This window comes from Protopterus annectens, chromosome 2.part2 (genome assembly GCF_019279795.1).
Source record: "Protopterus annectens isolate FY-2018-M chromosome 2.part2, PAN1.0, whole genome shotgun sequence".
Lineage (NCBI taxonomy): Eukaryota > Metazoa > Chordata > Ceratodontiformes > Protopteridae > Protopterus > Protopterus annectens.
In genome coordinates, this window is record NC_056730.1 from 147,492,440 (window position 1) to 147,519,836 (window position 27,397).

The 27,397-nt window shown below is 42.9% G+C and overlaps 1 protein-coding gene across 1 annotated transcript in view; it reads left to right on the top strand.

The window, feature by feature from the left end:
- Nucleotides 1-27,397, top strand: part of ZSWIM6 (zinc finger SWIM-type containing 6) — an 867,641-nt gene that overhangs the window by 818,216 nt on the left and 22,028 nt on the right. The window contains exon 11 of the mRNA XM_044063817.1: nt 6,443-6,600. Coding sequence (XP_043919752.1) covers nt 6,443-6,600 — 158 coding nt within the window. The remainder of the gene's footprint in view (nt 1-6,442; nt 6,601-27,397) is intronic.

Below are 27,397 nucleotides of genomic sequence, written 5' to 3' on the forward strand. Positions count from 1 at the left end.
GGTTGGGAGGCTTAGTTACATTGTGGCTAACCTGTGCACAAGTACTAGACACAGCACCTGCGAGATCAGCCAGGTGAGGTTAGTTGAGTGATTGGAGGTTTTCTGTCTTTAGCAGTGTGTCTGGAAAGTAAATAGAGTAACTTACCAGCAGAGAGAGGAAAAACAGATGTAGAAGCGTCACCCAGTGGACACCAGTTGAGTAGCAGTAGGTGCACAAATTGCTAGGTTGGGGTTGTATAGAGTAGCATACCTGTATATATAAGTTAGGATGTGGTTTGATGCATCTGTTTAAAATATGTTGCCTTGTATACTCAAAACAGTGGAGATTTTACTCTTCTGCCTTTGTCGTATGCACTCATTGTGAGGTACTTGGTCCACTCTGGAGGGTAATTGGGGCTTATAAAGATTACCATTTAGCATTCATTTACCTTCCAAACAACACTGAAATAGCAGGAAACTGCAGGACATGGTTTTGCCCTGACACAGACCTTTTCAGTGTCAAATATACATGTATATATATACACGTAGGTGTTTATATACATATATATATATATATATATATATATATATATATATATATATATATATAGAGAGAGAGAGAGAAGAGAGAGATGCTTGCATATATGTTTATATACACATACAAACACACACTTTCATGTGTGTATTATATGAAGGTGCATTGTACATGCAGTATTTTGTACCCGAGGTTTAGGGAACAAGTTTTATGACGAGTGGCAAAGTACTAGTAAAGTCGTGCTATATGAGGTAAAGGCATGACATTACTGGATATTTTTTTTTTTCTTCAAAGAATGAAAGGCATTTGAAAGCTTCAGAGAGGGAAGATCTCCTAAAGTTGCCTACCCTTATGTGGAGGATTGCCATGACATATTTGTCATGCATAGCCAGCTCTGGTGGCATACAGGGGCAAATCCCTGACTAGGTCAAGGTAACAGTTACCAGATTGTGCACATGATGGAGCTGTCCAAGAAGGATGAGCATGAACTTCCTGGAAGTAGGGTGGGGCAGAGAAAGCCCTCAGAGGAGGGTGAGCACTGAAAATGCATAGCCTGGAGGTGGAGATTAGGCTGCAGAAACCATTGCTTGGTGGTAGGCTTCAGCTGTGTTATGTGGAACCATGTAGTCACATGGGGAAGGAAGACCACTTTCACTGTCCAGCTGACTTAGCCATCGCATATGCCTTCGAGGGCATATATTACCCTTGTGGCTTCCTGATTTATGTCCCTTTCCAGACACCTTTATCCATTTTCTGCAGTGAAGTTCCTATGTAAGATATGGATGTAGGGTGTGTCTGTTAATTAGCAGGCACAGGAGCCAAAATTGCATAGAAGAAAAAAAAACTGAAATGCCTTCTTTTTACCGTGATTGTCTTATTCCTAATTTTACCTCCAGTTTAATGAAACATTTTGGAGTGGGGAGGGGTTCTGGGGCACTGACTTTTGTGGTACATACATTTTATATTTGAAAACCTGTTGAGATTTAATGTTACTAATGGCTTCCAGTTTTGTGACCTTTGGCTCTTTCTCTTTTCTTGTTATGATGACTGTGGCTGGGATTCATAGCCAAATTGCTTAATATGCAAAGCCACACCAAGCAGCTTGTGCTCTAGGCAGTCACCGAGCAGCTTGTGCGCTAGGCAGTCTGCCCCACTTCCTATCAGTAAAGTTGCCTCGTAGTGCATTTGTGCAGTATCAGGCAGTGAGTGTCAGTGCCATAAAAATCCAGTGTTCAAGAGGTGGGAACTACAGCCCATTAAATCACCCAGTGCACTGCAGACTTGGGATACTTGCATAGTATGAAAGTCACACTCTGTACTATGCAGGTCACCCAGAAGAGCAGTGCAAAAAATGTGTAAATTTACTACACTAGGTAATGTCATGTACCAGTGCATTTCAGTGGGGGGAGGGATCTGTGCAGGGGAAGCTGGACAGATTTATCCTGCTCATATTATCAGTCTAGGTAAGAAGTACTTTGAGTGCATATGGAAATACATGACTGATTGTGTGGGCATAGGGACAGTGTATGAGTGGGTTTGTGAGTGTGTGTCTGTGTGTGTGTGTGTGTGTGCATGTCAACTTATCTAAGGGTAATCTTCAGAAACTGAATACTGCCTACCACAGTATAGCCAGATTTGCCACTGGCTCACCTTTCCAAACTCACCACTGTCTTAACTTAAAGAAACTCAACTGGCTTGAACTCCCAAACCTTATACTCCTACAACAACTAATCATCACCTTCAAAATTCTTCATTACCCTTCCAACATTCCAATACTAAATAATGTCATCACACCTTATAAGAATCTCAAGACACTCAGATCAGCCAACAAGCTATTAGTTACTACCTTGAAATCTCATAATAAATCAGGTGATTCCCTATTTGCAAACACTATCGGTTCATACTGGAATAAACTTCCCACTGAACTGACCTCCCTAACATCATGTCACCTTTTCAAAAAACAGATAAAAAACCACCTACTAATCCACTGGCTTTGCCCCTGCTCTAATCCTGACTGAGCATACTACTGGTCATTACTCTGAACAGTCTGCTACTTTCATTCTTTACTCTCCCATTCTTACCTAGACTAACATTTTAGCCCCCTTCTCTGGTCCTTCACCCTTTTCCCTTATCTCATTGCCTATATACCTCACTCTCCTTTTTAACTTTACTTTCTTAACATTTAACTTGATAGAATACCATTACCTTATCTAAACATACTCTACCCACACTTTTCCTTTTCCTCCTATCCCTTTTTCCCTTAACTTTACTACCAATATACCTCCTTACCTTCTAACTTGCTTTTTTAACACTTCTAACTACTAGCTTTCTTTCACTCTGTTAATTACCAATTCTGTCCTCTACCTTCTGACCAATGATTAATTTTATGTACCTACACTTCAAATATCCTTAACTCAACTGTATATTTTGGTGCCTGAGCTTATCTCCTCAGCCACATGATGTGAACTTTGATTATAATCTTACTGTAACCTAGTTAAGTTAGTCAAGACAAACTGTATTTTGTCCTTGTACATTTTTGTTTTGTTTTGTTTTTGTTCTTTTGTTAAAAAAGATTGATCTATTTAGTAAAGTATTCCTCATGTATTGTCTTAGTCTAATAGTGGAGCTTTTCTCCTCGGGCCTCTGCTGAAAATGGACATGTATCCAGCCAGACTAGCCCGGTTAACAAATGTAAAATAAAATAAAATAAAATAAATAAATAAAATTGTATGGTGGATGACAGCTGTTTGATGTGACCAGTGGCTGATATGAATGGGGAGATTATGGATGCAGAGTGTGCACGTACTACATGTGTGTTTTGTGTGTGTGTGTGTGTGTGTGTGTGTGTGTGTGTGTGTGTGTGTGTGTGTGTGTGTGTGTGTGTGTGTGTGTATATGCTTGTATGGTGGATGACAGCTGTTTGATGTGACCGGTGGCTGGTATGAATGGGGAGATCATGGATGCAGAGTGTGCACGTACTACATGTGTGTGTGTGTGTGTGTGTGTGTGTGTGTGTGTGTGTGTGTGCATACGCATGCATGCTTGTATGGTGGATGACAGCTGTTTGATGTGACCGGTGGCTGGTATGAATGGGGAGATCATGGATGCAGAGTGTGCACGTACTACATGTGTGTAAATCTGCCTGTGTGTGTGTAACATCTTTGCTCCCTGATGGTCACTACCACGGTCTCGGACATGCCCATCCTCCTGCAGTGTGACAGCTAGCTTGGCATCAATAAAAATTTTCAAGTCACAGTAGAAACTAATTGTTCAATATCTTTTACTTTGTTATATCTGTGCAATATCAAGTAGTTTAGTTAATACTAGCCGTCATATGCCGGCAGCTGTAAATGTGACTGTCAGCTGTTACTGTAAGTTATTAGTGACTTGGAAAAATTCACTGAAGTCGCATGTAAGAGTTTCCTTATTTGTGAGTGGCATGTAAGGTGTTAAACTTTGCACCACTCTTCTGAAGCAGAGAGGCAACCAGACTTTTGTAAGGGAAAGCTGCATACAGGTACCTTTAGCATTAGGTGTGCTGAATTTATGTAATAGGCATTTATCTGGTATATTTTTGTTTATTATAAATATGTATACAAGTACTTATATGTATATTTACATATGTGTAGAACACGTGTCCATAACCCATTTCAAATGTACGTGTGTGTATGTATAAAGTCTGTTTTTGTATTCAGTACAGTACAGCAAGTTTTGTCTTTGCTTTGTCTTTTTTAAAATGCTATTACAGCGTCTGCCTTAAAAAAAAGTCTTTCCTGACAGTTTAAAATGCAACTTTCCAAGGTCCAAGGCAGAATTAACATTTATATAGTGTATGTTTACAGTGGGGGGAGGGGTAGCTCTCTTTTGAATAAAGGTTTGGCCTTTTAAGGAATGCTTACCATTGCCTGATTTTGAACAGTAGAAGTTTCAGTAATTTTCTGGAAACATGCAATGCGTGAAAGGCACCCATTGGTGTATGTGGTGCTCCATTAAATTCTACTTCTGAGGGAGGAGATAACTTGTGGCTCTGGACTTGTGATTTTCTCTGATTCCTAGTTGCGTGTTGTGACTCACACATGAGGTAAAGTAGCCTGTTGATTCTTGCTACAATCTGTAGGTCACTGACATATATACTGGATGGCTACTTGATCTCTACAGCTGAGCTTGATACTTTAATGAACCATTCATTGACCTACTCTTATATATCCAATAGTCTGTCTTTTTATTCTCTGGTTGTAGTTTGCCCATGGAAGGGCAAAGTAACTGTGAATGGGGCATACATCTCAACCTCCGAACACAAGAAATGTTGACAAAGCCAAATGGGTAAACGAAGTCCCAAAGTTAGGGACAAATTTTAATTGTTGCTCTTAGAAATTTATGAAAGTTGCTGGAATGACAAATTTTGCATTGGTATGCTTTTCTGAAAGATAAGAACTCTGGAGCTCAAATGTCTGTCATTGTTTAGTAGCTTCAGTTTTCAGTGATTTGACAGAAGACCAGACATTTTATGAGGAACAGACCAAAAATATGAGGCAAAACTCTGGACATTCTGCAAGAATCTACACTAAGAGGCTTGGAGTAAGAATATTTTAAGAGGTTTGTGCAGCCTGGGCAGCACTGATTGACTCTCATGGCACGTACAAAGGGACTGTGTAAGTGACACGTAATGCCGATAAAGGACCTTAAGCACCTTAACTGACTGAAATTCCTTATTGTGTGCCTTTTGCCTGAGAGTTGTTCTTTCATTCTGATTGCAACCATCTCAAACTTCATTCTGCCCAGTGGGGGTCTGTAGGATGCCTGTGTTACTGACAGGGGCTGCCTCAGTTGTACTGCTAACAAGCCTAATTTGTGGTACCTAAAATCCCAGTAGACAGGCATGGCTGGCAGATTATTGATGAATGTTTTAAGGGGAAGTGAGGAGGTGATGGGATGAAGATGAGATAGGGTAGGTAGCGGAATCAACTGTAAACAGGGTAGTAGACAGGTAATGCCTTCCTAACACTTACTGCTAGCTAAAATATCTCTTTTTATGAGGTTTTGATGCTTGATGTTTATGACTGCGGTTTACATGGTGGTTATAGTAAGTTCTTTCATAACTGGAGTGCGTTGCTGTCCAAAGCTTGAGCTAAATTCGTCTGACTTCAGATTTGCATTTATTCTTTGTTATCGAGTACAAAGGAAACTGGTATGAGTAGATTTTACTTCAGTGTGTGGATATTCTGTAATATTTATACACCTGCATTTTTATGGGGATTACTCAAGAGAAAATGTTCAAGTGAAGTATTTACTCTTAGGCAGAAAGAAATTCGATTTAGCAGGTGAGCCAATAGACACTTTTAATTTAGTAATGGGAGTAGTTTTTCATCTGAAGTACAGGTTCAGGGGGACTATTCCAGGCAGTGTTTAATCACAAGGCAGCCTGTGCTGAAACCTTGCTAAATAATTCATAGCTTTTTGAAAATGAGATTTTCAAAAATGTGTGAATAATAAATATGCTTGACTGGATCTAATTCAGACCTTCAAATCATATGCATTTTTCACATTTACACAGGCCGATTTTTTCTTACTGCTTCAGATGGGTACTGTTTATCAGCTGGGCTTAGGTCACAGTTAAGATCCCTGGTATCTTAGTATCTAAGAAAAATTGCTGTATATAGGATGTCACAAAAAATGGAGGCTAGTTTTGCTTCCCAGCCTTGATGCTTTTTGTAGTGACATAGTTTATTATTCTCAAGATTAAATGCTGCCAGTTTTTTTTGCTGTAAACAAAATTGAAACAGTAGAAGGAATCTGCAAGACAACCATTTATCTGCAAAAAAAAATGTTTAATCTTTTGTCATTACAAAAAAGTTAAACCTCATTTGTTGTATTTAATTTACTGTAAGACTTAACATTAATGGGTGTCATTGGCTTATGTCCTTGCAGGTTACTTGTATTGGAGTCGACAGCACCGACCGCAGATATGTCTCGCTCACACCACATTGCATCCGTTGTCCCAAACCGATATCCTCGCTGGTTCACACTTAGTCATATTGAGTCTCAGCAGTGTGAGTTGGCTTCTACCATGCTAACGGCAGCCAAAGGTATCTGTCATTCAAGAACTCACTGTTCTGCAGTTTGCAAATTTAAACCGTCTTTCTCATTTTCACTACTTATATGATTTGGCATGATCACTAAATGTAAAGCAGTCTCTACTTGTGAAGGCTCTAAGTTGTAAAAAAATCAGTGCTTGGTAAATGTTTAAAACCACTGTGTTTACTGTCATCTTTTTTTAGAAGTACCCAGCTCTATGTACAGTATTGACCTTTGAGGGAGACATGGATCTCATGAATGACTTGCAGTTTCAGAAAATAATGATAGGTTTTTATTTGGTGGGGCCGTCTTTTAAAATGAGGTGAACTGTTCACCTATATCGACCTTATCTCTGTCATCTTTTCCCTGTGTGTGACTAAAGTAATCAACGGCTTTGAACTTGTATGTGAATAGAGAAAAAGGCAGGTTTGTATATCTATTTGATGTCCTTCTTTTCAGTGTTGCAGTATTCTTTATATATGGATAGTATTCCGCCCATCGAACTGACTTTTGGCCTGTATACAAAAGCTTAGAGTCACTGCCTGTATGTGGGACGTCGCATGAAGGCACAGACAATGCCAGCCATAAAAAGGACATACACACATACAGTCTTCAGAACTTTTCCACTGCCATTTGGAAAGGTTGACTCGTACGTTCAGTCTGCAGTTAGATACTGTTGGTGTCGTCTTCCAGCTTCAGATAAGTACCCCATAGGGGATTTAATATATTGCTACTGCCTTTTGTTTTTGTTACTGTCATCCAGAAAGGGCAAGTGTAGGTGTGGAATGCAAATTCCACATAAAGATAGTCACAAGCTTTGCTTATTTTGTTTAGGGCCTAATCATGACCAATGGGCCTGCTTTATTTGTCAGGCCTTTGTTCCTAAAACATTGCACAGTTGTCAGTCAGCCTTGAATCTTTCTTTATTTAGAAAACCAAAGACTCAAATGCCTGGCTAGGGACGCTATGAAAAGTTCCGCAAGTGCTGCTGAGCCATCTGTTAAGAGGAAGATTAGCAAGGCTAGGCCCAAATCCTCTTTAGCCTCACCTACTCCCTCCGACGTACCCCTTAAGGCTGCTGAAAACCCGACTGTATGACCGGAGGTATGGTCTGCTCCCTCGGTGGGTACCAGTATGGAAGCCGCCAGGAGTGTGGATCCTAGCACATCGAAGGCTATGCAGACATCCAGTTCAGATGACATGGTGGAACAGTAGCTCAGTATTGTAGAAGACTCTGGGACTGTTCCAGCTTCTTTGTCTGGGGGGGGTCAAAGGAAAGACCTACATCCCCGACATTTCTTCCCAACGGGAGAAACATGTTAAAAAGAAACAAAAACTATGACATGTTCCTGCTCCTCCTCCCCCTGTGTCAGATTGGGATGTTTATTTTCAGGGTCTAATTAAAGCTGTGTTGGCTCTGAGGCCTCTGGCTCCAGCTTCTCCTATAGCTGGCCTGGCCTTCTCCTGCTGTCCAGTGCTGCCTTCGGGGTCACAGGAGCCTTCTTCAGGACAGCCTATGGAATTCCAAATTCATGATGCTCATTCTGAGGAGTCTTCCTCAGATGAAGACTCCTTAGCATATTCCACCCAGATCCCTTCTCCACTGGAATATGCTTCCCCAGAGGAAGAGTCTAATGGGGGTGGCTCTTCCATTGAAGAGCTTTCCTTTGGGGAAACTGTTAATAAAATGAGGGAATTCTTCTCAAATCTCAAAAGAACAAAAGAGATAATATGAGCTGGTCCTGCTGGACACCCCTGCTCCTTCAGCAGTTCCACCAGTCCTGCCAGCCTTTTTAGATGCCTTTAAGGCAACACCTAAGACCCCTGACTCACAGGCCCCTGCCCTAAAAGATCTGATCACTTCTGTAAGGTTGCTGAGGATTGCAAGCTTCTTTTTAAATGCTCCTCGACTGACCCAGCTGTGGTTTCCATTACTTCATATAAGTCTTCACGGCTGTCTTCCTCAATCAAACTGTTTCCTTATGATAAAGAAAGTAAATGTTTGGAGAGATTGGGTGAGAAGGTTTATATCTCTTCCACCCTGGCTGTCAGGGCTTTAAATTATCAGACACACATGTCTAGGCATGCTTTGACGTTGCTCACTCAGAGGCTAAGTCATTGGCTCTCTCACTTTTATCTGCCTCATCCCAGGTAGCTAGGAACTCAGTCAAGTTTAGTTATGATGCAGTTGAGGCCTGTTCCAGAGCAGCAGCTGCTGCATCTGCTGTCAGAAGGCATTTCTGGTTACGTCTGCAGGCCCTCCCTGATGGAATCAAGGCTAAATTGCTTGATGCTTCTCTGTATAATTCCTCCCTCCTTTTGGCAAAGTAGCTGCAGATTTATTTAAATCACTGCAGGAAAAAGGTAAGGAGCTTCAGGATTTTAAACACTTGCTTGTCTCTCCAGATGTTCTTCATCCCACATTGCTGCAGTCCTAACACTTGGGTAGTCCGCTGTCCCAGTCGGCCCGAATACCAAAGTATAAGGCTGACGTCGGTCAGGGCGCATTAGTCTGACGTCAGGACGTCAGGGTACAAATGCGCATGACCGACGTCATATCCTCAGTCTTTTTTGCCGCATGGTCCGATGCAGAAGCAGTATTGCGAGTGCAGGTTGGCGTTCTGAAATTTTCTGAAGTCGGAGTTTCAGACCGAATCAAAGTTGGCTAAGTACCCCGTTGGGGAATATTTTGTTTTTTTCTTGCCTCAGTATTTAACCGGATGTCAGAAAAAGTGAATAATTGTATTTCTTGTGGGAAACAGATACCTCATAGGGATTACCATACCTTGTGTATACCTTGCTTAGGGCCTGAGCACGGCGTTGTTGGATGTCGCTCTTGTGCTAGATTTAACAAACGCACTATTAAGAGAAGGTTAGACTGTGCCAGGTTAGTTTTTGGGAAGCGTTGTAATTATAAAATGCCGTCGGATGCTCCGGCCGCTTCGTCAAAAAGCGCAAGGACAAAGCAGCAAAGCCTAGGTTGGAAGAGCCGTCTGTCCCGGACGTCGGTTCTTTAGAGGGCTCGGTGGAGCCGGAGGTTCTGCCAGAAGTCTCTTTGGAGTCTCAGGGAGAGACTTTACTGTTACAGGATGTTTCCTCTCAGGAGGTAGGCCAGGCTGAGGGGGCTTCTCAGGTAACTGTTCTCCCCTCCCTTCCTAAGGTGGTTAGGCCCTCCCCTTCTGTTTCCAAGGCTTCTTCGAGAGGCAGGCCAGGTTTAACTTCAGTGGGGGTTTCTCCTAGTTCTTCAGGGTCTCTGCCTAAGAAACATATGCTTAAAATGGCAGAAGATTTGATTACTATGATTAGAGGTTCTATACCCCCTCCTGATAAGAGTCCTAGGGTGGAACCTGAGCTTGAGAGTTTTGAGCAGTGTTCGGAGGCTTCTTAGTCTTCGGCTGAAGACTTGCAGGAGTATCCTCCTTATTCGGATTCTGATGTAGATGATTCTACTCCTTCGGCTTCTCCTCCTGAGGATTTTTCTTTTTCAGAGACTCTTCATTCCATGAGGGAGCATTTTAAATGGGAAGGTCAAGATTTTTCTGATTCCAGGAAAAGGCTAAGGGAATTTTTGTTTTTACCCCAGCATAGGCCTTTGGCTATACCTCCTGTTCTGGATGTGGTGGAAGATGTTTTTGCAGAGGCTTCCCTGAACCCTGATTCTTTGCCTCCTGCTCCAGTTAAACCGGATAGGTATTATAGGGTGCCTGAAGCTCATAAGTATCTTTTTAAGAGTCCTAGGGCAGACCCAGAAACCGTTTCTCAGGGGCCTAAAGGTGTTAAGGCTTCTGTTGTTAAAAATCCTGTTCCTCCTGATAAAGAGGCAAGGGCTTTGGATAGATGGGGAAAGAAGGTGTATACTTCTTCCACTTTAGCCATGAGGGCTTTGAATTGCCAGTTCCACATGTTAAAATACCAAAATTATCTCCTTTCACAATTGAAGTCTAAGGTGGATGCTCTGGTGGAAGGTATTGAGTGTAAAGAGTTGCAGGATTTAGTTAGGCCTAGAACAGGGAGTTCACCTGCTCAGTCTTCTGGTGAGGGCAGGGGTCAGTCCTTTTGTAAACAGACCCAATGACCTGCCTTTTCAGCTGCCAGAGCCTTCTCGTCTGGCAGCACCTTTGGGAGGAAGGCTGGCACTTTTCAAAGAAAATTGGAGTTTAATTACCCAAGACAGATGGGTATTGGATATCATTCACCACGGTTACAGGTTTTATTTCCATACCTTACCTCCTTTCAATGGCATGCCAGACATTCCTCCTCTACAAAGAAAAGAGGCTCACAAGCAAATTTCTCTGTTACTTCAAATAGGGGCCATTCAGCCGGTTCCTGTGCCAGAAAGGGGCCTAGGATTTTATTCTCGCCTGTTCCTAGTACCAAAAAAGGGGAACACGTGGAGACCAATTTTGGATTTGTCTATCCTCAACACTTATCTGGACATTCCCAAGTTCAAGATGTTGACGTTGCAACAGCTTTTACCTCTGCTGGGAAAAGATCATTGGATGGTAACTTTAGATCTCAAGGAGGCTTACCTTCATGTGCCTATCAGACTAAGTTGCAGGAAGTATCTGCGTTTTCGAGCTGGGAATTCCCATTATCAGTTCTCTGCATTGCCCTTTGGCTTATCTACTGCGCCCAGAGTATTCACAAAGTTCTCGCTCCACTGCTAGCTTACTTCAGGCTAAAAGGAATACAAATCTATCCTTACTTGGGCGACTGCCTGATTCTGGCTCAAGAAAAGGAAGACCTTTTGCAGCATTTGGAATATGTGATAGCAGTGCTAAGATGCCTGTGGTATTCTGTGAGCGAAATAAAGTCCAGTCTAGTACCCTCTCAAGACATGTGCTTTCTGGGTGTGAGACTGAATACAGCAACCCAGATGGCCTTTTTAACCCCGGACAAACAAAAGAATCTTTCACTTTACTTCCATCAACTATCTCTTCAGTCCGGGCTGACTGCAAGGACAGTCCTTCAAGCCTTAGGGTTCATGGCATCTTGTATTCTGGTGCTTCCCAATGCCAAACTGCATATGAGGAAGCTGCAATGGTATCTCAAAATGTATGGACACAGCACTGCCAGGATTTGGACACTGTCATTCAAATAATACCTTGCATTCAAAAGGAATTTTTGTGGTGGGCTCAGGAATGTCACCTAAACAAGGGACTCTCTGTGACCCGGCCAGAGGCGAGTCAGATTCTAACGACAGATGCCTCAGACATAGCTTGGGAGCTCATCTGAATGGAAAGTGGATACAAGACAAGTGGCCTGCCAGACTACAGCATCTACATATCAACATGAAGGAGATGTTGGCAGTCCAGTTTGCATTACTGGCTTTCAAGGAGTTACTTCTTCCAGGGCAGGTGTTGATTCTAACAGACAACACAACTGTCATGTGGTACATCAACAAACAAGGGGGAACACATTCTTATCCTCTATGCAGGCAAGCAATGATTTTGTGGGAGACTGCGCTCAGCTTGCAACTAAATCTTCAGGCAAGGTTTCTGCCGGGAGCACAGAACTCCTTAGCAGATGTGTTAAGCAGGCAAATCATGGATCCCCACGAGTGGAAACTGGATCTTCATGTATTTCGAAACTTGACAGTGTCATGGGGAACTCCAGACATAGATCTGTTCGCTTCTCCACTAAACCACCAGCTGCCAAAGTTTTGCACGAAAAGGTTTCATCACACAGCTTGGAAAGTGGATGCTCTTTCTTTCAGTTGGAAAAATCTTCATGTGTACGCCTTTCCGCCTCTGCCTCTCCTCCCAAAGGTACTCCTAAAGGTCAGACAAGACAAGCCAAGGATGATTTTAATAGCTCCAGATTGGCCTCGACAACACTGGTACCCATTACTGAGGAGTCTGGTAAGGAAGCCTCCATGGCCTTTACCTTTGATTCCACACCTATTGTCTCAGAGGGACGGTCATCTACTCAATGTCAAGCTTCACTCTCTTCATCTAACAGCCTGGCATATTCTGTTTTGAACCACAGCAGGTCTCAACTTCCTCAACAGGTTTTGAATGTGATTATGGAAGCCAGGAGACCTAGTACAAGGAAAGTGTATGCAGACAAATGGAAGAGATTTTTATTTTGGAGTGCAGCAAAGGATTTGGAGGTTTCTGAGCCTAATTTGAGTGTGGCTCTTCAATATCTTACTGAGTTATTGGACAAAGGTTTGTCTTTCTCTTCCATTAAGATTCATGCTGCAGCAATTTCAGCTCACTATGATTGTGACCCACCATTGTTTTCTCATCCTTTGTTTAAGCAATTTCTTAGAGGGCAAAGAATATAAGACCCCCGTAGAGCTCCTACTCCTGCTTGGGACCTCAATTTTGTGTTGGAGAAACTTACTCTACAACCTTTTGAGCCTGCGGCTTCTGCTGAATTGAAATACTTGTCATGGAAGACTGCTTTTTTGTTGGCCATCACTTCTGCAAGAAGGGTTTCTGAATTGCAGGCCCTTATGGCGGTTGAGCCTTTTTTGATTTTCCATAAGGATAGGGTATCATTACGTACTAATCCTTCCTTTATGCCTAAGGTGGTCTCTAGTGTGGCTTTAAACCAAACTATTCATTTGCCCACTTTTTATGCAGATCCCCAAAATAAGGGGGAAAAGATTTTGCACACTTTAGATGTACACAGGCAGTTGCGTTATTATTTAAGTAGGACTAAGGATTTTAGGCAGTCTCAGCAGTTGTTTGTTTCTTTTGCTTTGAGTTCTCAGGGCAAGCCTGTGTCAAAACAAACTATTTCTAAGTGGATTGGGTTTTGCATTGCATTTTGTTATTCCCATCATGGCAAGGAGATTCCAGCTGGGATTAGGCCTCATTCCACTAGGGCTACTGCCACTTCAACAGCATTTCTAAGGGGGGTGGCAACTAAGGATATTTTGGAGGCAGCTACTTGGAGTTCAGTGCATACTTTCTCTAAGCATTACCACCTTCCTCTCTACTCTAAATCTAGGGCTGGTTTTGCCACGGCTATTTTGCAGGGCATGTTGACAGCTCCAGCTTCTTTATGATTTGCCAGCCTCCCTTACCTCTGCTTTGGGATTCTACCCAAGTGTTAGGACTGCAGCAATGTGGGATGAAGAACATAGTACAGTTTTGTACCTACCATAAATGTAGATGTTCGGAGATCCACATTGCTGCAGTCCAATTTACCCTCCCTCCTTCCCCTCTGTGTTTAGGGGTGGTTGTGTGGGTGGGGTTGTACTTTTGTAAATTGTATATATTGTATATATATTTGGTACAGGAGTGTTTTGTGTTTTTTGGTTTTGGCCTTATCTTTTTTAGGGTCTTCTGACATCTGGGGCAAGAAAAGACTGAGGATATGACGTCGGTCATGCGCATTTGTACCCTGACGTCCTGACGTCAGACTAATGCGCCCTGACCGACGTCAGCCTTATACTTTGGTATTCGGGCCGACTGGGACAGCGGACTACCCAAGTGTTAGGACTGCAGCAATGTGGATCTTCGAACATCTACATTTATGGTAGGTACAAAACTGTACTTTGCAAACTTTCATAGGAACTTTCCCGCCAAGACTTCCTTTGTAAAGAAACCTGCTTGCTCCTCCATTTCTCCTCCTTGTGGAACTAGGCCTCGTAAGTCTTCCAGGAGACACCCACAAGCTAAGGCTGTTACTTCTGCTGCTGTTGCTTCTTCTCAGCAACCTGTCCAGCCCAGACAATGTCCTCTGTGACATTCTGCCCTCCCTTCCAAGTCATACCCCCTGGTCTCTTTGCCTCTCTCTTTCCCTTTCTGCTTGGATGGAAATCACTCAGGACTCCTGGGTGATTTCATTTATCTGAAGTGGATACTTTATGACTTGGTAGACTCTCCTTTCCTTTCAGGGAATACCTCAAACCCCCTCCCCCCCCTCGATTCTTGCTTAACTTTCCTGTCAAGGCACCATCCAGTCTGTCCCTCCAGACCAACTGGGGAGAGGGTTTCTACTCCAGGATGTTTCTAGTTCCAAGTGGTGCCTTCTTTCAAGGATGCGGTCCCTGCCTGCTCTCCTTCCCCTGGTCCCTCCTCAAGCCTTCTTAGCTTCTCTGGATCTCAAGGGTGCATAACTGTATATCCCTATTCATCCTCACTTCAGGAAGTTTTTGTGTTTCTCAGTGGGTTCTTTGCACTTTCAGTTTACTGCCTTGCCCTTTGGCCTTTCTACTGCTCCAAGAGTATTCACAAAGTGTCTGACCCCAACTATTGCCTATTTAATGCTAAAAGGCCTTCACTTTGTTTTTTCTGGCCAACAGTTCAGACTTGTTAACCCAGCATCTGAACACAGCAATTCCCTTTCTGCAGGCCCTGGGTTTCTCAATAAATTTCAAAAAATCATCCCTTTCACCAAGTCAAGATCTTATATTCCTGGGGTGCAAGTTCCCGTCAAGCTAATTTTTTTTTTCTTCCTGTGGAGAAAGTAACTTATCTCAAGACCTTCATGGAGGCTCTTCTGCCTCTTCCTTCCATCATGGCCAAAGAGTTCTGAGACTGCTGTAATTCATGGCCTCCACTGCTGCCCTTTGCAAAGCTATACATGAGGAAATTCCAGTGTTTTTTTAAAGACAGTTTGGTCCCAGCCTGCTCATCCCTTAGATGTATTTATTCTCTGCTCACCTGTCTGAAAAAAGAGTTACATTGGCAGATGTAGCAACTCGGTCAGAACCCTGGCCTACCTCTTCAGATATCACCCAGTTCAGCAACTCTACACAGATGCCTTAGACTTGGGTTGGGGAGCAATCTTTGCTTCCAGGAAAGTTCAGGTTCTTCGGTGTCCTCCTCAAAGGAAGGAACATATCAACATCAGGGAAATGAGAGTTCTAATTCTAGCTCTACAGACCTTCCACTCTCTATTCCAGTATTCCAGCCAGGACCCCTCAAGATCCTCACAGACAATACCACAGTCCTTTGGTACATATACAAGCAGGGGGGCTCAAAATCTTATCTTCTCTGTCGCCTGGCAGTCAAGGCCTGGGAACTGGCTGCTCAGTACAAAGTGACTTTACATGCTGTGTACCTTCCCTCGGCTCTGAACTCTGTGTCAGACGCATTAAGCACATCTATGAAACAATTTCACGAGTGGATGGTTCACAGGGATGTATTCCTGGATCTAGTTCACCAGTGGGATACTCCAGAATTGTACCTTTTTGCTTTCCCTATGAATAGACAATTTCCTTGTTTTTGTGCAAGCGTCCCTCACCCTCAAGTGTGGAAGGTGGACACTCTAGCTTTCTCATGGAAAGGGATGTTTCTCTATGCATCCCCCCCTCCCCTTAATTCAGAAAGTCATGTTGAAAATTCTACAGGAGAAACCCAAAATCTTGCTATTGACCCCCTTTTGGCGAAGACAGCACTAATTCTCTCTTCTGCAATTAGCCAAGGGTCATCACCACAAGTTACCTCACCGGATGGACCTGCTCACTCAGGACAGGGATCATTGATTCACCCCCATGTGTCAACCCTACAGCTAACCTTGTGGGTGATCAACTTCTGATCCCTTTCAGGCAATATTTTCTAAGGACATGCTACAGGTTTTGCAGGAGGCCAGGAAACTCAATACTAGAAAATCTTGCATTTCCAAGTGGAGAAGATTTTCCATTTGGTAACAAAAAAGGAAAGAGGATCCCTTTGATGCAGACATTCCCTTGGTACTTTCTTACCTGTGTGAGTTGCTCAACAGTGGCCTTTCCTATTCCTCAGTTTAAGTCCATTGTTCTGCTTTGTCTTCCTGTTTGCCTTTAACTCCCCCCTTAGCTTCCAGGTTAGAAGTTAAGCTTTTACTTAAAGGCACCCTACATTTAAGACCCCCAGGAAACCAGTTCCTCCTCCTTGGGATCTTAACTGTGTATTAGAAAAACTTACTCAGGCCCCTTTTGAACCAGCAGCTTCTGCTTCTCTAAAGTTCTGCAAATGGAAAACTGTGCTTCTAGTAGCCTTAACCTGTGCTAGAAGGGTCTCTGTGATTCAGGCATTGATGCCCCCCCCTTTCCTAGTTTTTCATAGGGACGGAGTATCCTTGAGAACTAATCCAAGCTTCATGCCCAAAGATGTGAATGAGTTGTCTCTTAATCAGTCCATCCAATTGCCTACCTTTTCCCCTTCGCCGTAATCTCCCAGTGAGAGGATTTTGCTTACCTTGGATGTTCATAGACAACTCAGATTTTATCTTGACAAAACTAAGTCCATTAGAGGGTCTGAGCAACTTTTTGTTTCTTTTCATCCCAGGTCTCTGGGTTTGCCTATATCCAAACAAAACATTTCCACTTGGATCTCTAAGAATATTGTGTTCTGCTACGAATTCCCTGGGAAGTCTTTACTGGCATCTGTTAAAGCCCATTCCACTAGATCAGTGGCATCCTCAGGGGCCTTCTTTAAAGGTCTAGATGCTCATTGCATCCTGGAAGCTGCCACCTGGTCATATGTTCATACCTTTATGAAATATTGCAAATTGGACACTGTTTTCAAGTCCGGGGCAGGTTTTACAAGGGCAATTGTGCATGGATTCCTGGAAAATGCTTCCTCTTAGCTTTTCCCTACTCTGTCCTCCAACCTGGGTTCCCTTGCAGCTTTTGCACTCTCCCATATGTAAAGAATACTGCAACATTGAATAGAAGGACATAGTATAGATGTGTAAAATCCTACCATAACCATAGATGTCCTTCTCTTCTATATTGCAGTATTCTATCCCACCAACTTGCTGATCATCTCCTTAGGCTCCTTTTGGACTCCTTTCCTTGCGGAGCTTTTTTATTCTGAAGATTGTATGTGCAGACGTCCCTTTTATGGCTGACGTTGTCTGTGCCTTTGTGTGACGTCCCACATACAGGCAGTGGCTCTAAGCTTTTCTATACAGGGCAGATATCGGGTCATTGGGCGGAATACAACCCATATGTAAAGAATGCTGCAACATAGAAGAGAAGGACATCTATGGTTACGGTAAGATTTTACGCAACTTTTCTCTATATTACAATCTTTGCTGAAGGTCCATCCTACCCACCCACTCATTCACTGTATAATGATCAGTAGTGTCATGCAGCTTGCCATTCTTAGGCTCCAGAGTGCAGCATCCTAGCCTAGTCTTTTGGGAATATTTTCCCAAGCAATGTTTGCTCCGAGGTGACTGTCCAGTATTTGCTGTCATGCTATTAACCATTTTTTGTGAGACAGCCTATAAAAGGATATTTTCCCTGGTTTAATTTCTCCCAAGATGTCTGGGTTTCTAATACAGAATGGACCCCATTCTTAAGTCAGAGTATGATTAAAGTTTGTGAAATTAGTTCAATCACTGAAGTTAGCAAAAATTGCTCTTTGCAGCACCAGCAATGTGCCCAGAATTGACTCCTCCTGCAGTTCATAGAGAGTTACGTGCCATACTTTCTGTATGCTGTTTCTACTGTCATTGTAGATGACATATTTTCTGTGGAACTCACTTTTGACGATGCATACGTACTAAAACGAGATTTTTTTCACTAATCTGACATTTACCTTTCCATACCAGCCCGTAATAAAGTTATGAAGAGAAGGTAGAACAGCACAAATGGACACCTGCAGGACTTAAAATTATTGTTGCAAACGTTAAATTGTCTAACCCATTGACTCTTTGCAGTGATCTTGAGTGCAATTGGTTTTAGGGGTTGTTATGTTTTTGTCTGTGTTAGTACATTTTTTTATCTACTACCAAATCCCCCAAATTTACAGTCTAAAGACACAAGTGTACTTTGTTGCTTTTCTGTTCTGATGTAGTTTTGTATATGCCCTTTTTTCTACTGGCTTGAAGTTGAAACTATGATGATGTTCATCGTGTTTCACTGTTGCAGTCATTACACTTGGGTTATCCTGCTGGCAGGCTACCTGCAGTCGGCCTGAATTCCAAAGTCCTGGTCCGGCGTCGGTTGCGGTCGCTTCTTCCCTGACGTCAGTGCGCCAGGGGTATAAAAGATGCAGCCGACGCCATTTTCTTCAGTCTTTCTTGCCACGTGGTGCCCGAAGCAAAAGCAGTTCGCAAGTGCCGGTCGGCTGACTCCTGAGATTTTCAAATCCGAATTTCAGAACCGAAGTCTTCATTAAAGCTAAGTACCCCGTTGGGGAAACTTTTTTCTTGCTCCAGACTGATGTCAGAAAAAAATTAACAGTTGTATTTCTTGTGGGAAGCAAATACCTCATAAGGATTTTCACTCTTACTGTATTCCTTGCCTAGGCCCTGATCACAACGTTGCTAGCTGTCGGTTTTGTGCTAGATTTAACCAACGCACTATTAAGCGTTGGTTCGATTTTGCATTTCATTACTTTGGCCGAAGATTTAACTATATAATGCCATCGGAACAGCCGACGACCGGAGTTTACAAAAAACGCAAGGACAAGGAAAAGGAAAGGCATCCGAGGTCCAAAACCGACGACGAGGCCTCCATTAGGCCAGTCGCCGGTTCGCCGGTTCTCAGTGAGGCGCTTTCGCAGCCCCTGGCACTCGCTACCTCAGAGCCACAGGCCGCTTCCGACTCCCACGTGGAGCCGACTGGGCCTCTGGATACTCAAGGTATTGGACACTCGGAAATCATTCCCTCAGAATAGTCCGGAGCCACTGAGCAGGCATCGGCTTCTGAGGGTGTCTTCAGACCTACACAGTTATATGTTAAACCATCTTCAGCTTCAAAGACAAAGACTAAAGCAGCTCTAAAGACAAAGAAACAAGTACAGCATTCCCCTACTCAGACTTCCATGCCTAAAAAACAGATGCTTAAAATGGCCGAAGACCTAATTACTTTGATCAGGGGTTCCCATCCCCCTCCTGATAAGTGGCCTAGGCAAGAGACAGAATATGATCCTTCTGATCAGGTTTCTATTTCCTGTGATTCCTCTTTTGAACAGGATTATTCTATTCCTCCCTATGAGGACTGTAATGCTGAAGAATCCATTCCTTCAGCCTCTCCTCCTGAGGATTATTCTTTTGGGGAAACCCTGCATACCATGAGGGAGCATTTCCACTGGGAGAGCCAAGATTACTCTGAATCTAAGAAAAGGCTCAGAGACTTCCTACTATTTCCTCAGCACAGGCCCCTTGCTATTCCACCTGTTCTAGACATTGTAGGTGATGTATTTTCAGAGTTCGGCCTGTCTCCTGACTCTTTACCCCCTGCACCTGCTAAGCCAGACAGATATTACAGGGTCCCGGATTCTCATAATTTCCTATATAAAAACTCCGCTGCTGACCCAGAAACCATATCTCAGGGTCCCAAAGGGGTCAAAGCTTCCACTGCAAAAAACCCTGTCCCCTCTGATAGGGATTCAAGGGCACTGGACAGATGGGGGAAAAAGTTTACACTTCTGCTACCTTGGCTGTAAGGGCCTTAAATTGGCAGTTTCATATGCTTAAATATCAGCAATACTTAATGTCACTGCTTAAACAGAAAATGTTGACAAATACTGAATGTTCAGAGAACAAGGAAATGCAGGATTTATTGCATGCAGCTGAAGAAGTGGGAAAGCATACTTTGCAATGTGGTTATGATTCACTGGAGGTCTCTTGCAGGGCTGCTGTTACAGGTTCTGTTATTAGAAGGCATGCTTGGTTAAAGGAACAGAATCTGCCTGATCATGTTAAAGCAAAATTATTAGATGCCCCATTACAGCATGATACTTTGTTTGGTGCTAAAGCAGAAGAGATGTTGAAGAAAATGGAGGATAAAGCGAAATCCATGCAGACAGTTAAGGATTTCTTACAGGTACAGCCACCCAGATTTAGCAGGAACTGGCCTTCTAAAAATTGGTCCTTTCCAGTGTCAGACAGGCCACAAAGAGGCAGATACAGACGTCCCAGAGGCAGATCTCAGCCCCAAGGCTCATACAGGCCTAAACAATGGGGTGCTCCTACCTCCAAAAGCGGAGAAGACAAATCACAACCTTACAGGAAACAGTCCCAATGACTTTCCTCTGCCAGATCCAAGCACTTTTCTTTTGGCAGCCCCCTTAGGGGGAAAACTAGCACTTTTTTCATCGAATTGGCAAAAGGTTACCCAAGACAAATGGGTCTTGAACATAGTGTCCCAAGGCTACAGGTTCCATTTTCACACCCTACCAAGGGCAAAAGGTATGCCAGACCTGCCACACAATCGATAGGCAGAGGCACAAAAGCAAATTACAGCCCTCATGGACATGAGGGCCATTCAACAAGTACCACAACAAGAGCAGGGGCAAGGATTTTACTCCAGACTTTTCTTAGTGCCCAGAAAGGACAAAAACTGGAGACCAATACTGGACCTGTCTATACTAAACACGTTTCTGGAGGTTCAAAAATTCAAGATGTTGACTCTACAGCAGCTCCTGCCCATGCTGGGCAAGAAGGCTTGGCTCGTAACTTTGGTCCTAAAAGAGGCATATCTGCATGTTCTAATCAGACAATCTTGCAGAAGATACCTCAGATTCATAGCTGGTTCAGTGCACTACCAATTCTCTGCACTGCCCTTTGGCTTATCTACTGTGCCCAGGGTCTTCACAAAATTCCTGGCACCAGTAATTGCATTTTGCAGACAAAGAGGAATTCAAATATATCCCTACTTGGACGACTGCCTTATTCAAGCAGAGAACAAAAACATTCTTCTAAAGCATCTGGCGTTTGTAAAGAGATTACTAGTTTGCCTAGAGTACACAGTAAACGAAAAGAAATCAAAACTAGTACCCTCACAAGAGATAATATTCCTGGGTGCAAGCTTGAATGCAACTGCCCAGATGGCTTATCTCACGCCAGACAAACATAAACAACTGACTTCTTACTTCAAAAAATTGGCAACAAAGACCCAGTTATCTGCAAGGAAAACCCTGCAGGCCTTGGGTTTCATGGCATCCTGCATTCTACTAATTCCATATGCCAGACTGCATATGAGGAAACTACAATGGTATCTAAAAAGTGTTTGGACTCAGCATTGCCAGAGCCTGGAGACAGTAATTACCCTCATTCCCTGCCTACAACAGGAGTTTCGATGGTGGGCAGAGGCCTGTCACCACAACAAGGGTCTGCCGTTCACTCTACCCTCAGCCAGACATACACTGATAATGGATGCATCAGATTATGCCTGGGGGGCCCATATGGCAGGAAAATGTATTCAGGGCACATGGCCAGCAAGCCAGATGCATCTTCACATCAATCAAAAAGAGATGCTAGCTGTTCAGAATGCCCTGACAGCTTTCAAGGATCTACTTCATCCAGGACAGCTACTGATAAAGACAGACAATACTACGGTCATGTGGTACATAAACAAGCAGGGAGGTACACATTCCTACCTCCTTTGCAGACAAGCAGTGACCTTATGGGACACAGCATTGGCTTATCAAGTTCACCTGCAAGCACAATTCCTTTCAGGAAAAGCAAATACTGTGGCAGATGAACTAAGCAGAAACCTCATGGATCCCCACGAGTGGAAATTGGATCCACAAGTCTTCAGCATGATAACAAGGAAATGGGGATGCCCAGACATAGATCTATTTGCCTCCCCTCACTACTGCCAATTACAGAGATTTTGCACAAGGATTTATCACAAACAAGCATGGAGAGTGGACGCCCTGTCCTTCAGCTGGAAAAATCTGACAGTATATGCCTTTCCCCCACTGCCTCTCCTTCCCAGGGTACTCCTAAAGGTCAGACAAGAGAAGCCAAAAATGATACTGATTGCACCAGACTGGCCACGCCAACACTGGTACCCAATCCTAAAGAGCTTGTCTCAATGTCCAGCATGGATATTGCCTCAAACTTCTCACTTGCTGACCCAACAAAACAATCAGATCCCGCACAGCCAACTCAGGACTTTAAATCTGGCGGCATGGCGGATAATGTAGCCATTCTGAACACTCCTCTTTCAAAAGCTGTTATGGATGTTATCTTGGAGGCCAGGAGGCCCAGTACCAGAAAATCTTATGCAGAAAAATGGAAGAGATTCTGTGCTTGGAACCAGGATCAAGGCATTGACACGTATGTACCAAATAACCCTCAGATTTTACAATACCTAACTGAGATGCTGGACAAAGGCCTTTCTTTTTCATCAATTAAGATTCATGCCTCTGCCATTTCAGCCCATTACAATACGGAACCACCTATCTTTTCTCATCCTTTAATAAGGCAGTACCTCAGAGGGGCCAGAAACATCAGGCTTCCAGGGAGAGCACCAATTCCGGCATGGGACCTCAATTATGTCTTGGAAAAACTCACACTGCCTCCTTTTGAGTCAGCCTCAACAGCGGATATAAAATTCATATCCTGGAAAACAGCTCTGCTCCTAGCAATAACCTCTGCAAGACGAGTCTCGGAGTTACAAGCACTCATGGCTGTGGAACCTTTTATCATTTTTCATCCTGACAGGGTTTCTCTGAGGACAAACCCAGCATTCATGCCTAAGGTGGTGTCCAGTGTGGCCCTCAACCAAACCATTCATTTGCCTACCTTTTATCCAAACCCACAGAACAAGCGTGAGAAAATTCTGCATTCTTTGGACATACACAGGCAGCTACGCTTTTACTTGGACAGAACTAAAGCTTTCAGAAAGACTGAACAACTTTGTGTCATATGCTGCAGGATCACAAGGAAAGGCTATCTCAAAACAGACTATTTCTAAATGGATAGGCCATTGCATCTGTATTTGCTATTCTCAGCATGGCAAATCAGTGCCTACGGGCATTAGGCCTCATTCTACAAGAGCAGCAGCCACTTCAGCAGCCTTCCTCAGAGGAGTCCCAACCAAAGACATCTTAGAGGCTGCAACTTGGAGTTCAGTGCACACTTTTACAAAGCACTACCACTTACGTCTTTACTCTAAATCCAGAGCAGGCTTTGCCAGTGCAGTTCTGCAGGGCCTCATAGCCTCTCCTAATCCTATTTAGCCAAGCCACCCATCCTCAGCTTTGGGATTCAACCCAAGAGTAATGACTGCAACAGTGAAACACAATGAACATAGTACAGTTGTGTACCTACCATAAATGTAGATGTTCGAGTGTATTCACTGTTGCAGTCCAGGTTACCCTCCCACTGCCCCCTTTCTTTTGCTGGGGTTTATCTGCACTTCTCTATTCTATACAACCTATGTGGTGTATTTGCTTGTAGATGAAGGAAATGTTTCTTTACTGCATGTATGTTTATTGGCATAATATATTTAGCCTACCATTTTTGGGGCACCTGACATCTGTGGCAAGAAAAACTGAAGAAAATGGCGTCGGCTGCATCTTTTATACCCCTCGCGCACTGACGTCAGGGAAGAGGCGACAGCAACCAACGCCGGACCAGGACTTTGAAATTCAGGCCGACTGTGGGTAGCCTGCCAGCAGGATAACCCAAGAGTAATGACTGCAACAGTGAATACACTCGAACATCTACATTTATGGTAGGTACACAACTGTACTTTTCTTTTCACTGGGAGGGTTGGATCTTCTTTGTAACTGGTAGTATTGATAGATACAATTTACATTTTAGTGAGGTTGTACAGTAAAGTGAATTTGCCATTCTTTTACTATTGGACTTTCAGATGATTAAGAGGAACTGGTGAAAAACCAAGTAGTCCAGTGGTGTCCGATTTTGCATCATACACACGCAGTGCTGATAGACTGACTGAATAAATTTAATGGAGTATTCATCTCCTTAGAGAGAGACAGATTATCCAAGCTTTTCTTCAGTTTTATCATCTAGGCACAAACTTGTTTATACAACTCCTTGGCATAGAGTGAAATGGCCTTGGCTGTAATACAGTTAGTTTGGATTCATTTACTGCCCTGGGTGCTGGAGGAGGAGCCAGTTAGGGTGGGTGGGACTGAGCATCTGATTCCAACTCACCCATCTTTGGGGGGAAGGAGGTAATTCGACCAACAACAACCTGATTTCTGACTGAGACTGAATGTGAATGGCTGACTGCAGTTCACTCATCCTTTGGGGGAGGGAGGCAACTCAGCCCACTGCAGCCTGACATCTGACTGAAACTGGAAGTACCATGACAGTGTAAGAGCCAAGGACATAAGGTTACTGTGAGTGGCAACGTAGGTTAGGGTTAAGACAAAACTCTGAGGCTTGTGTAAGTGGTACTTATCAAGGAATTGATGGTTAGCAGGCAACTGATAGAACAAGATTAAAAAAAAAAAAAAGAGTCTTAGAAATTTTAGCAGTAACCTAGGACTGTGAATTAAATATTGCAGGGCAATTTGCCTACAGTTAGCTGTTAGCTCAATTGATCTAATTGAAATGAGGCAGCAACTCCCATGGCTAGCAATTTATTAATCTTTTTTGAGCTTCTGGTTGGGCCAGTAATGAAGGAGGGAACTGTATTTGCTCAGGAGAATGCTGGGTGTTCCAGTTCAATATGGAGAGGATTACTTATCGTGGAAAAGTAAACTCTTATCTGGTGGTTTTGCTTGCCTACTTTGCTCCTTAACTTGGACTGGAAGATTGGAACAGTTCCTTGATATTCCCACTGAGTTTATAAATCACAAAACTGACATTTGAGGTGTCAGAAATTAATGGTGAATGTGTATAATGTGAATAACTAAACCTACTTTGTCTGTTGAGCATCAAAATTCTCTCATCTGCTGCAGTATTTTTTGTGTGTACTTACTGTTAGTTCCCTGTTTACATCATTTGCCTTCTAGGCTGATCTAGTAAATATTAGTTGAGTCTGAGGAGACATTGAGTTGACATTATCTAGGGTTACTAACGAAAGATGTTTCTCGCACTTCTGGTCTTGTTGGTCACAGAGAACCCCAGTCTGCAATACTGTTCACCATCCTTTTCAAACAAGAAGCAGTATTATGAATTACAGAAACAGTGTGAAGAGATATTCTTTTAATTTGAGACCACTCTTTGCTGTAGTATCCACTTCAGTTTGTGTTTACGTGTTTGATTTCTCCAGTGTACTTATTGCTTTGGACATGGATGATTATTTTTTGAGTTTTTATTCTTAAGCACATGATGTCTTTTCATTTATTATGCAGTGGTGTCATCTTGGTGTCTAGTTCCTTTTTGCCTGTTTGAATTACAAGTTCAGAACTACAGGAGGGTATGTTTCACAACTTTATTCTCCTCTTTTAGCTGATGAGTTAGATTCTTTGCCTTTTTCTGGAGTCTGAGAATTCTGTGGGACATGAGCGAGCTATGCGACAAGCAGGAGGAAGTAGAGTGACCGTACAACTAAGACCTAGGCTGCATACACCTTTTCTGTGGGGTGTATCTGCAGGCTTTGTTGCATAAAGCCTTGGTGAGCTTCCTGATAGAAATGGCTTAGACCTTTGACTTCTGTGCCACACCATAGTTAAAAAAAATAAAATACTATTCAGTAGCATGTCAAATGTTGCATTTCAGATCAGTCAGCACTACAAACCCATACTCGCTCATCTTTTACTGCACAATAACCACTCACTAGTCCTTGCCCTATAAAATTTATCTGTATGACTTCCTTATACTACTTCACTGTACCTTAATAAGAGCTAATATGTACACCCTAATTACTGTTCATATTAACCTGCTCTTGTATATATCTACTTAATTTGTATATACTGTATGTATCAATATATCTTTTGTATGTGTGTATTAACTATGGAGCTTTTCTCCCTGGGTCTCCACTGAAAAAGGGCTCTGTTCTAGCTGGACCAACCCAGTCAACAAATGTCAAATAAATAAAATAAATAAATACATTTTTATGTCAAACTTTTAATTGTTCCAGATGTTTAGGGTCTTCGTTAATAAGTAAATTGCAGCCATGGCTTCTCCACCTTAACTGTAAGAATCCTTTTGCTTTGTTTATTTTTCATGGCTGTTCTGTTACAGAGGTTAATAAGGTAGAGTGTAATTTGTTCTTGTAGGTGAGGTGGCCGTGGTGGTGCAGCGGTTAGCACTGTCGCCTCACAGCAAGAGGTTCTCTGGTTCGATTCTCGGGTGGAGCACCCTCTGTGCAGAGTCTGCATGTCCTCCCTGCAGCTGAGTCAGTTTAAAGACATGCAGGTAGGTGCGGTCATGTGTGGATGTGCCTTCTTTGAAGATTGGGTGCCAGGCTGGCAACTCGACTCCGTAAAAATTTACTGCCAGTCTTTAGTGGATCGAAGTTCCGCTGTGGCAACCCCTAACCGGGCAAAGCCGAAAGACAGCTTAGGTGATTGAAATGTGTGCCACTTAAGACTGTAGTAATACTCAACAGAAAAATGAGTTGATAAGAGTAAGAATTCAGAGAAGAACAGAGTTGAAATCAGTTCCTGACGCAAAGTGTCAATTTGGGATTCTCCTTCCTAGCAGTAACTCTGCTCACAACTTCTTGAAAATCTCTGTGCATGCTTTAAATTGCTGATTGCAATCTACCTTATGTAAATGGCAAACATATTTGTAAGAATTTACCACAGTAGTAGGAGAAGCAGTGGTTTATAGCACTGTGTTTTTTGTACCTCTTTCTGTCTCCTATAAGTTTGATAGCCTGTTGCACTTGGCAGCCTGAACTTCCAGGTGGCTGTACAGCCCTTTTATTTCCATTAGATAAGAGGAACTTGTTTTGCTAGTTTGATTCTACAGCTCAGATTTTTTCATCAAGTTCTGATTCATGCTGCTTGCAGTACATGTAGCTTTATCCACTTTTGTACTACCTGGGACGCCTGTGATAATAGCAATACTGAAGAGGGAATATTAAAATGCTGTAGTATGGTTCCAGGCACGTTTTATTTGCTTCATTTGTTGTATATGCAACACCCCTATGTTCTTTGTCATGATATCACCAAATAGAATGACTTCATTTGATGAAGTCAGAGCAGAATGACTGTAAATCAGTCATTTAAACGTGTAAGTGGTGCAGAAAGGAAG